General features: G+C 37.6%; 1 protein-coding gene across 1 annotated transcript in view; it reads right to left on the minus strand.

The window, feature by feature from the left end:
- radil2a (Ras association and DIL domains 2a) overlaps positions 1-3,420 on the minus strand; it is a 33,060-nt gene extending 29,640 nt beyond the window's left edge. The window contains exons 1-3 of the mRNA XM_033645623.2: positions 2,789-3,420; positions 973-1,302; positions 85-320 (exon numbers count right to left, since the gene is read on the minus strand). Of these exons, the coding sequence (XP_033501514.2) occupies positions 85-320; positions 973-1,302; positions 2,789-2,916 (694 nt within the window). The 5' untranslated portion in view covers positions 2,917-3,420. The remainder of the gene's footprint in view (positions 1-84; positions 321-972; positions 1,303-2,788) is intronic.
- Positions 3,421-12,251: the final 8,831 nt, after the last annotated feature.

Raw genomic sequence — 12,251 nt, forward strand, 5'->3', positions numbered from 1 at the left:
AGTAAGAGCAGGCACAATTTTTGGTCTCTGAAGAAGATGAGGAACATGAGCTAAAGCTATGAAGGTGTTTGCGGATGCACATACCTGCTGTAACTGTGTCTCTGTCCTTTAAGCTTTGCTCTTCGACGCTCGCTCTCATTTGGATTTCAAACCGCCTGGAGAAGCCTTCCTTGGGTTTCCAGAGTGACTGCAGCATGAGGGGCTTCTCGTTGTCTCCCACCACCCGGAAGCACTCCCTCTTCCACTGGTTGTCTGCGCCCATCTTGCCGATCACATCGCAGAGCACATAGTCGTTGACGTCTTCTTTCTCCAGGCAGTACCTTAACAAATAAGGAAGAAATTTAAACAAGAAGACCAAAAGGGCTGGTGGGTGTTAAAGCCTCTGGAGCTCAGATAACCAATTGTTCTGAAGCCAGTTTAACTACTGATACAACAATCTGAAGGTCGTAGCCGTCTGTTTATTCACCACTTTTGTCTCGACTGAATCTAACAAACTGACTGAAGTCTGGTAGAGACAATAATGTTCCCTTCAGGATAATTTGTAATAACTTTGAAGACTGGTGCGAATACAAGCATGTTTATACACCTAACTAAGATGATGAACATGGTAAACATTATAATATCACCATTTTAGTATTTTAGTATTGGTATTATTAGCTCCAAGTGAATCTTCACAGAGCCGGAAAGATGGCATGAATGGCTACCCAATTAATCATTTAGTTCATAAAATTTAAGTAAATAGTGAACAGTGCTCATTACAGTTTCCAAGAGCTCAAGTGTCTTCCTCAAATAGTCCAGAACCTAACAGATTCACTTTACAAACATAGAACATGAAGAGAAGCAGCAAATCCTCACAGTTGAAAAGGTGGAATCCACAAAAATACAAAGTATACAACAGAGAAAATATATATAATGGAGATAATATGTGCAAATATGAAATATATTGTACAGATATTAATGGAAACCCCTCACCTCTCCAAAGCCTCCTTCACCAGTTCCTTTGCACTGGACTGTATGGTGGCCAGCACGCTCTTATAATTGGTCCCCTGACAGATGTCGCTGCCAAAGATTTTCAGGATGCCAGGGACAGACATTTGACTGGACAGCTCTGCCGGGTCATCTGCAGCCTGAAGGTCACCGGCCAGGCTCCCGCTGCCCAGTGCCTGGCCACGGCGACCACTGTTAGGGCTGTGGTTGAAAACAGTTGAAAGCCTGTTGTTATGCCGACGGATTTTACTCTTGGCCGGCTGCCTAACACCAACACTCTCTGTGGAGCGGACGGTGGTGTCCGAGTCTTTGGACCTGAGAGGAAATAGAGAAATAGACAGTGAGCTAAGTGGTTATGTGGCAGGTGTTAAATATGGACAACGGAATAATCAGCCATTTTGCATATGCATGAATAAAGGTCTTAAGTGGCTTTGTTTATGTCCAGACAATTTTTATGCCTCTACAGTGTGAGACTGTACACAGGGATTTATGGGTAACAACAAAGATTACCTTAAATCTAATCACCATTAGGTATCACAAGCACCCACAGACACAGAAGTGAGTTACTTTATTCCTGTGCTTTTTCACTGATGAATAATAATCTTCCCTTATATCACTGCAATAAAGCTCACATGGGATTTAAACTACGTAAAATGTTCATTTAAGCATGAAATATTTATGTCAAGGTGAAAAATTATTTGTTTTGTTTGCAAACTGGCTTTATCCACACTACATATGTCAGAAATAAGGCAAAAAGAAAGTGGTTAATGAGGTTTAGAGAAGCTGGCAGTGCTGTAATGATGATAATTATATAGTTGGTGGTGACACAAAACCAGAGAAGAAAGACTAAACATAGTCTAAAACATTCCTTTATATAGGGTTTCTATTACCTGCATTTATGGTACATATCTTCAAAGCTAGCAAGCTTGTTCTTAAGATACCAAGATACATTAAATACGTAATATGTTTAAGAAATATACATTTTCCAAATGTGATTTGTTTTTGCATCTTGTGATCACATACTAGACGTCTAAAACAATTTTACTTACATGAAGGGGACACTGTATTTGACCTCATTAGTATTTGAATTAATAGTTTCAACACACTTTAATGTAGTTGTAGGCAGACAAGTGTTTATTAATGTATTTGTCTACAACTATAACTCCTCCCTTTACTCAAACATAAGTGGATGCTGGTGTATAAACACAATGTATAACAATACAGTAAAGCACAGTACACCATCATCCACTTATATGAGCAGAGGTGGAACACGTTTTTAGATCTTTTACTTGTGTAAAAGTCACAATACTTAGGTGTATAAAATAAGCCCTTCATTCAAACCTTAATTAAATAAAGGCACAAAAGTCATCAAAATAAACTTAAAATATCACAAGAAAAGTGCTCATTATGCAGAATGGCCCATTTTAGAGGAATATTACGTGATTGAAATAAATGATGCATTTAAGTGTTCATCATTTTAATGTGGCATCTCATTTTACTTGAAATACTGCTGGGTAGCTTAATTTGTAACAATACATCAAAATATATTCACTGATTTATATTTTGTATTCAAGTAACTAAAACTTAACAATCAATGTAGTGATGTAAAAACTGTTAGAAATGTGGTGGGGTAGAAACAGAGTAGTACATACTCAAGTAAAGTACTTTAAAATTATATCTAAGCACAGTAGCCTACTGGAGTAAATGTACTTAGTTAATATTCTACCACTGTTTATGGTTGACTTACATGTATAATTAGTGCTCAAACATGCTAAATAAAGAGTTACCACTAAAGACTTACTGGACAGATCCATTGCTGGGTTTCCTCCCCAGTTTGGCCAGTCGCCTCTTTGGGGAGCGGATGAGCAAACCCACTGGGAAGTTCAGGGCTTGTTTATTTACGTGACTGCTTCTCTCCTCCGAAATCATTATTGTTGTTTGTTCACGTAAACACAACAGAACTACTGGGACCTTTGAGATAAGCCGAAAATAGCATACTTTTTTCCCGCTAGCTAACTAAGGGTGATGAAAACTTGTCTGGGACGAGAAAGAACAGTCCACTTCCACCTCCAAATAAAAAAATTACCCTCAAAAATCACAGAAAGTGTGTAAATACTCCAACAGTGTCTCTGTATCCATGAGATAAAAGCTGTGAAAGTTATTCAAAACGTTACATTCCCACAAACGTCAGGAAAAAGTCAAAAGAGCGCCAGTGGATTCAAACTTCCCAAAAAATCTGTTTTCGTGAGGATAAAATCCAAAGTGAGATGAATATTCAGCAGCTGAGGAAGAGGAGACATGTTCCCACACCGTGTGTCCGTGTCTGACTGCAAACTGTTGAGAAAAGAGCCGAGAAACAGCCTCAGTCCATGATAACAACCGTGGGATCCGTTAACTGTTGGTCAGCCTGGACCGGACTGAATGAAGACAGGACCTGCTGCTGCTGCTGCTGGGGACACGAGCTACTACAGGTGACGTCACCGGGCGTCACGCGCATGGTCCCGAGAGGGAGGCGGGATAAATCACACACACTGAGAAAACCGGGGGCTGACCCGGGCATTTGGAGTCCTACTCAGTTTACTTATTAAATATTCAATTAAGTGGAAAAATATGAACTATATGCAAAGAGTAGAAAATAAATATGTCCAGGGATGGGGAAGTAGGCCATATACATTCAAGTATAAGTACAATTTTGAGATAAGTGTAACCTACTTTACTTTGTTTCTATTTTATGCTACTTTATGCATCTCCAAGGCAAATAATGTACTTTCTACTCCATAACATTTATCCATTAGTAAAGTATTTAGATCTTTTACCAAAACAGCAATACTACTGTGTAAAAACAGGCTACTCTGCATTCAGAATTACTTTAGTAGTAGCCTAACTCAACAGTATCAGCATCAAAATGTACTTTAAGTACCAAAAGTAAAAGTACTCATATGCAGAATGGCTAATTTCGGAATAATGTATAGCCTCCCTGTTTATTGGATTATAATTATCGATGCCGTTACTTTGCAGATTCAGATAACCTCATATAGGCTAAATCTACTGATACATCCTGATAGATTATTACAGATTAATCTACTTAGCAGTATATGAAGTAGTTAAATTAAAATTAGCTCTGCCTTTCTATGCTACAATATTAATGAACACATCAATGCTTCAATCAATCATAGTCTAATAATATATACTGTATTAGCCTGCATAATGAGTACTGTTACTTTGAGTATCCTAAGTATATAATATTTCTATACTTTTATACTTTCTCAAGTAAAATGTGGAATGCAGGATTACTACTTGAAAAAGTATTTTTCAGTCTAGGTTTTGCTGAAAATCTTGTACCACTGCACAGCACAAGATTTTTCTCGCAAAATTTATGCTGGAATTTCACTGAAACCTGTAGTAATGGATGTTTTTTTTTTATTTTTATCATTGTTATTTTTTGGCCACTGTGGGGCAGTAGTTGATAAAGTTGTCGGCAAACAGTTCTTTACATCCAGCAGTTATGGAGCAACATTATCATGCAGTCATGTTTGTGACCACCTGATGAGTGTAAGTCCAATAGGCCCATTCACTCTGTTTTAATTCTGTTTTTGGTCTCTACCAACTCCTGAGGGAAACAGCTGTTATTTCTAACTGCTAAATGTGGCACTATGTTCATGCCAGCAACTGTGTCTGTCTGCTGTTTGCTGCGGAGCAGGAAGTGTGGTTGCCTTTTACAGATTTTTCACTGAAAACAGCTCCCTGCTGCGGCAGAAAACAATGCCATGTGAGTGGTGAGAGTGAACCAAAACAAGCTGTGGGTTGGACATCTAATCAATGAGCTGAAACTCACTGTAAAGCTCTGTAAAGCTGAGGGGAGCTGCAGATTTAGCTCATAATGCTTTGTAGGTTTATTACATTTTCACATTGTTGGATAATGTAAATGATGTTAAGGTCTAGTATGAAGGATTTAGTGGTATCTAGCAGTGAGATTGCAGATTGCAACAACTGAAACAACTGAAACTATCTAGATAATCAACATGTCATTCTTCATTCAGGTATTTACTCATTGATTATACACAAAAGAAAACATAGTTATGAATATTGTATTCTATTTCTGCCAATATATCCCCCTAAATCTTACATACTGGAGCTTTGAATTTCAAGCTTTCATGTTTAGTAATACCATGCAGGGTTAACAGCTGAGGCTGCATATCACAGTGTCAGCTCCCGTCATCTTGGCCTGTACTGGAGGATGAGTGAGAAGGCTTAGGTGAGGATTAGTTTAACTCTTGTGTGTTAACAAAAATTCCTATAATAAATCCTGGGCTGTATGTATGTACAGTGTGTATGTAAGCTGTAGTAAGAGAAGGATTATAAGTCATGCAACAACAGTGTCAGCAGGTGCAGTAGAAGTAGTTGGGTAGAAGCAGCAATTTCTTCTGTTGCATAATATGATTTTTTTCTCCTTTAAACATTAAAACAGTCTCTTAAACAGCCCTGACTGGCTGCTCCACATAGTTTAGAAATAAGGGGATGGTGCTTTGTGTTCCTTGTGAATTGTATAAAAAAACAACTTTTGAAGATTTAAAAAAAAAGGAAGTTTGACTCAGTTAATTTTGTCAAGGACATTTAATGTTTTTGGTCCTGGTTGTTAGTTAGCAGGGTGCCTTAAAAGTTTAATATTTTTTTAGTGACATTTAGTGAAAAGTTGGGTCATGTGTTGAGCAAATGTTTAAGTTTGATGTTAAATTTTATTTTTTTATTTATATTTATTTATTTCATGGAACATTTTCTTTTTCTCACTGACCACTGCAGCTGAAAGAAAAATAAATGTTGCAAATATGCAAATTCAACATAATATAACTATTACTTCTGCGAAATAATAAAGAACTGCAGCAGAGGTATGGGAAAATGTTGCATGAGTGATTTCTACTGAAAGTGATTTCTACTTAAACCCTGAAACTTCAGTCCTTCAGCTGAGGCGAATTTGTGAATCAAGGCCTCCATCTGGTGGCAGTAAAGTTGAACTGTCACACAGCTGCAACACGAGGGTAGGGCAGTAGTGGAGGACATATTCAGATCCTTTAAAGCAGTTGCACCACAGTGTAGAAATACTGTGTTACAATTAAACATTCAAAGTCTTATTTAAGAAAAAGTACAAAAGCATTAGCATCAAAATATACGTCATACTAAAATTATCATCATGCAGGATCAGAATATTACATGCTGTATTATAACACTGGATTCTTATTATTAATGCATGCATGCATGCATGTGTTCATCACTTTAATGTTGCAGCTGGTGAAGATGGGGCTAGTTGGTTTATACTTTATATAGTGCTAGATAACTTAATATTTATTATATATTATAATATATAAATATTATAATATTTATATATATTTATATTTTGTAATAATCTGAATCTGAAAAGTAACTAGAGCTATCAAATAAACATAGAAAGTAGAATCAAAGAAAAACAGTCAAACTAAATGTAAGTACCTCAAGATTGTAATTAAGTACTATACCTAAGTACATTCAACCACTGGTGTGAGGTTGCAGGTTCAGGTGGCTGGAAAGCAAAGGCATGAACTACATTCACAATCTGGCTGGGAATAAGCAGAAACGGGCTGATTATATACTACAGTGCTGATTATGGCAAGTGAAAACAAGTGAGCAGATGAATGTGTGAGTCAGGTGACTGGGACAGGTGGGTGCAAGGGGGTGCTGAGGAAGTAAGAAGTAGCTGAAGGAAGTGGCCAAGAGGCCGACTGAGTAAAATAAAAACAACTGTGACATACAGTTTGTTACCCAGCAGTAAGCTCAGGCAGCTTCTGAATGTGCACTGAAATGTGTGATGGCCCCTGCTGCAGCCTCACCTACTGATATGCAGGTTTGATGTAAGAGTTATGTGTTAAGAGTTATGGGTCCTTGGCAGCAAGCCTGATTTGAAGCACCTAGGCCGAGTGTTTTTATCAGATATCATCCTTCTTTCACTTGGACTCATCCCAGCTGGTGTCTGTACGCCTTTTGTCCTTGTTTGACTTTTGTTTTGCTTTCACTTTACAATACCTTACACCCAGTGATGCTAACACATTCACATCTAGACCAGGGGTGTCACGATTTAAAGGTATTGACAGTGATATTGATATTTTAAAAATATAATACTGATATTTTGTAATAATACATATATGATAATATCATGTAAAGAATCATGCTCCTCTTAAATAATTTTGAGTGTAATCAATTTACAAAAAACGAAGACAAAGCACACAATAACCTGAGTTTAAGATGAATTTGTCTGATAGCATTATTATGATTTTATAATTTCTATAGCTATCTCAATCGCTACCGTGAATTCTTTTGGCCACGATAATTGTGAAGTAAAAATCTGATATCATGCCAGTCCTAAATCACTGATGTTACTGACTGACACACTCGACATTTGCAGTTATTTCTTTAGTTATTTACCTTATTACTATAAATATATTTAAAGGAGCTTTATATGTCATTCAGAGCATTAATATTGCAGCAAGCCACTATGTGTTTGTGTAAAGATAGGGTGGAGTAATGGCATCCTGAACAGAGAATGAAGTCGCACTGTCTTTGTCTGTGTGTTGTAATCTGAGTTTGTCTGACTGATGTTGTAGTCAGCTGCGCATGTATGTACACTGTGCTCATACAACAGTTACCACTGATATCAGAATGGCGTCATCACGGAAGTGTAGTATCCACCCTCTGGTTCCCCCTATTTAACACCATTAGCTCTGTCAGCACTGTTGCTGTTGTAAGTGCTGTTAGCTGCTGGTCACCTCCTCAGCCACCTCCATGTTGAGAGCCAGTGTTCAGAAAACCTTTAAATCATAGATATGCTCTAAATATTGTATGGAGCTCCTTTGATTTACTGTTATCGACTCTGAGTTTCTGTGTTTTCTTTGTGTTTCCTTTTCAAGTTGGGGAGAGAGAGAGAGGGTGTGAGACTTGCAACAAATGTCTCCAGCTGGACTCAAACTGGCCAAGTTGCAGTAATGTGGCATTCGCTGCAAGCATTTGACCACCAAGGTGCTCCAATCTGAGTATTTTCTTACACCACTATATGTCATTATGATATGAATAATATTCTACCACTAACACCTCCAGTACTTCTTTACAGATATACTACCTCTCTCTCTCATACTCACACACACACACTCAGCCTATGCAGTTTTGTTGTGGTATTGAGAAAGAGACTGAGGGGCGGATGTGTGTGATCTCCGCCTGCAGCTGCTGTGCACAGCGAGCGGTTTGGAGACGACGAAGATTCAGGTCAGACATGCATCTTTACGGTTTTCTGCAAACGGCCTGTTTCTGCTGTCTGACTCTGACAGCAACACGCTGACTGCACTTCAGTATGCGTCCAAGCAGTCAATCAGTCATTTATCTGTGCTGAACGTTTTTTCCTTGTACTGTATGAGGATGTTCACTCATGTTACATTTTAGGAATGAATGAATCTTACTTATTGAAGAAAAATAGAGTTAAATATAAATTAGGAGAGCACGCTGTAACAAGACACTGCATGGTGATTGTATAATTTAACTTAGCAACAGCACAGGAATCAACCATATATTTCAGGACAGGTATTTTATTCTGTTTATGGGATGAACATTAGACCAAGCACACTGGATATAAATACAGTTCAAATCCATTATTGGGTATGGCTACACCATATTCCCCAAATTAACTGGTTGTGTTCTAAAATTGATGCAGATTAAAATTCAATTTCTACATGTGATTCAATAACTTGATCCTGCTCAAACCAAACATGGTGTGAGAATTTGACAACAACTTATAACCCAAATATGCTTGTTTACAGTATTAATACAATACATTTTCTTTCTTGCTTATTCACATGTTACATTCACATGTAGACAGGTTGATGTAGCTGAGTGAAACAATATTAATTGCTGCTAAATAACCTTTCCATAAAGCAATCAAACACTCAGGTTAATCAGATTTCATGTCACCTACAATAACACTCCATCAACATAACGTTCATTGATTGGTGGCAAAATGTCAACAGTGCCATGTATTATGATAACACTGCTGCGATTAAACACTGTGATAGATGTAAAAACGACATCAATCATATTAAATCTGCAAGAAATTAATATATAATCACAATGGAGACACAAAACATGATGGTTTACACTAATCATTCTCTTTTTTCTTTGCAATGTGGTGAAAAGCTCTACAAACAGGACTTCCTCAGGGACTGAACAAATTGAACTTCACTGACTCAATATGTCACGTGGTAGTCGGGCTGGTAATACAGATGAATACATGGTACACATATGTCTTTACATGACCAGGCCTTAGCGTTAGTTCATATCTTAAATTTGTGGTGCATATTACCACAAATAAATATATTTGCTATCAATGAAAGTACCTCAAAAAGTTGCCAAACAGTGAACCTGGTGCCTTAGGGGCCCCTTAGGGTCGGGGAAGATCAGAGCAGACATGAACTACATTTTTTTCCAACACGCAGGTGTGCACCTATTTCCCTGACCTTGCTGGTATCTTTACTGAGTAATGCATCCTCATTCTGCAAAGATGGCACAGACACAGAGACCGTCGTGTTCTTTCTACAAGCTTAATAAAACTCCTTCTAACGTGGATAAACAAAGCAGACTTCTGTTTGTTCTTTTCATTATTAAATTTTTTTTATGTATTTAATAGATTACCAGTCTCAAGCAAGTTTTATGATGTACTGAATAGAGAAAAGTGGAATTTGAGGGTAAAACCCTTCTAGAGCCCTGACTAGAAATGGAATGTTAATTTTGCATCTAACTTTAACATCAGAGCCTTCTTTAAAAGAAATGGTGCCCATCATGGAAATAAACATTGACATTTTAATAAAGACATTTTAAAGAATAAATGAGATCACAGTAAAAAGCTGGACAGACACAGTTTGTCTCTTCAGCATTTTGTTTTGTTTTTATTTTACAGACACTGACACATGAGAGGGAATTAATTAATGCTAAAACTCTTAACTTTGGACATTTGAGATTTATGAACATTTGATGTGAGACAATTATCAAGTATCTCTGGATTGAAATGGAAAATTATGTTGTATAAATTAAAAATGTGTACAGGATAATCAGAATAAATCAGTATTAACATAACAAAAATGACTTTCTTTATCATCATCAGTGTGCACACTTCTTGATATCTTTGTGTACATCTGATTAAGATGTTTAATAGTTCAGGGTTTTTTTGTGTACAAGTGTGACTAAACCACAGTTGCAGAAGTGCTGAGCAGTATTTATAAGCTTCTACTGATCAAGTGCTCACAGATGAGGAAGGTTAGTGGTGAAAATACGAGGAAAGGAAGGGGAAGCTGCATATAGTTAACCAGGAGATAGCCCAGAAACTGTCAAGATTCTCTGCAAAATAAAAGGAAAAAAAAAAAAAAGATAAGGTGTTAACTTGAAAAACTTTCAGGCCCATAGCAACGTTCACACAAACAAAATTACATTTAAAAGCATTGTATGGAGCAGTTGGCAGCAGAAACCTCAGAGACTGATAGCTACCTCAGAACTATCTTCTCATTCACTTCTTGTGGTATACAAGAAGTGAATGAGAAGATGTGTTTTTGCAGAATTGGGGTAAACATTTGCATAATGATTTACTGTATCCAGCACATGAATGCTTTATGTGCTGTTTGAAAAGGTGAAAATATTTACAACAAATGTCAAAAAAATATAAAATGATACATAACTTTATTAAGATGTATAGGTCTATATGTCAACATAAAGTGAGTCTACTAGAGTTATAAAATATTTCATTGTTAATGATCCCTTACAGACATTTTTCACACCCTGCTCATAATGTGTGTCTGATTCTGTTTTAGTCACCAATCAAGTTGATTACATAGCTGAGGTTAACCCTATGGGCCCTAGGCGTTTTTGGGGTATTTTTACTGCCTTTACTTCTAAGCTCATATCACAGTCATTATAAAGGCTACATACACATGCTATATCTTGTTTTTTCAGGACAATCTGGGCTAACCAGATTTGCCATCATTACATGTCCTTCTATGTGTCTGTATTTTATATTAATTTTTATATCAATGAAAAAAACAAATCTGTGTGACTAAATTCTTACATTTTTACATGTATCTCACCATAGCAAGTTGGAAGAAGACATATTCTGCCATATATGAAGAGGGGAGACTCTCTGGAATCTGGCAATATAAGAACCATGATGCTGGGACATTCTGTCACTTCACAGTTGTCCAAAACATGTGGTTTGTGCCAGGCGGAAAATGATTGCCAGTATTTTTTCATTATTGCAAGAAATTCCATTGACTCATTCACAAGTCAAAATGTGTTTTATCTGAAAGAAACATGCAATATTTACATCTAAGATCACAGAAAAATAGTCAACGAAGTGCAATGATGTCCTCCAAGATAATATTTGCCACTTTGTTTGCAGTAAACAAAGTTTGTTGTTGTTTTTCAGTTTCAGTTATATATTGGGGGGCATTTTGGGCATTGGGGGGGGGGAACACATGTCCCCCTCAATGTATATGGTGACTACGGCCCTGTCAGCATGCATAATTAGGCTGCAGTTGTCTGGGTGTGCAAAGGTGAAGTGGCTGGTCTTTTCATACAAAGTTTGATGGAGTGTCAACTGGACAATATGGAGATATTTGCATCTTGAAAGCTGGACTTTTTCGCTATGAAAACATTGGACTACCGACAAGTGCTTGGCCTTGTCAGAAAGCTACAATTCCGCTGTTTCACGTGATATGTGTGGCTTATTGCTATGACGCATGGTCGCGGAGAAAATCAACAGAGAAGAACAGGTGTGAATTTGGAGCACTATGCATTGTTCGGGCCCATAGGGTTAATGTTTTTTAATTACGTAGGCTTCATCTTTTCTGCCCTCCTTTAAAGTGTGTAAGATTTAGTGGCATAGCAGTGATTTCGCAGAACTGAAACGGCACTGTTGAGCCAGTGTTTGGTTTGTCCAATCTGGGCTACCATAGAGCAACATGGTGGACTCTTTGGAAGAGGACCAGGTCCCCCAGGAAAGCTGCTCAGCCTTGCAGCCAATCTTTCCCAGTGGCCACTCGTGGTAATGCAGCAAAAAAATCTGCTGCGGCCCAAAAAACATTTTCCCCATAGGCCACTATTATAAAAAAGCCCGGAAGCTGGAAACGTTTTTTTGGCTCATGCGCCAGATGAGCAACTCCTTTGGAATGAATAGGAGCCATCTTGACATCCAGTATCTAGGTCGT

Source organism: Epinephelus lanceolatus, chromosome 18, assembly GCF_041903045.1.
Source record: "Epinephelus lanceolatus isolate andai-2023 chromosome 18, ASM4190304v1, whole genome shotgun sequence".
In the NCBI taxonomy this organism is placed as follows: Eukaryota; Metazoa; Chordata; class Actinopteri; order Perciformes; family Serranidae; genus Epinephelus; species Epinephelus lanceolatus.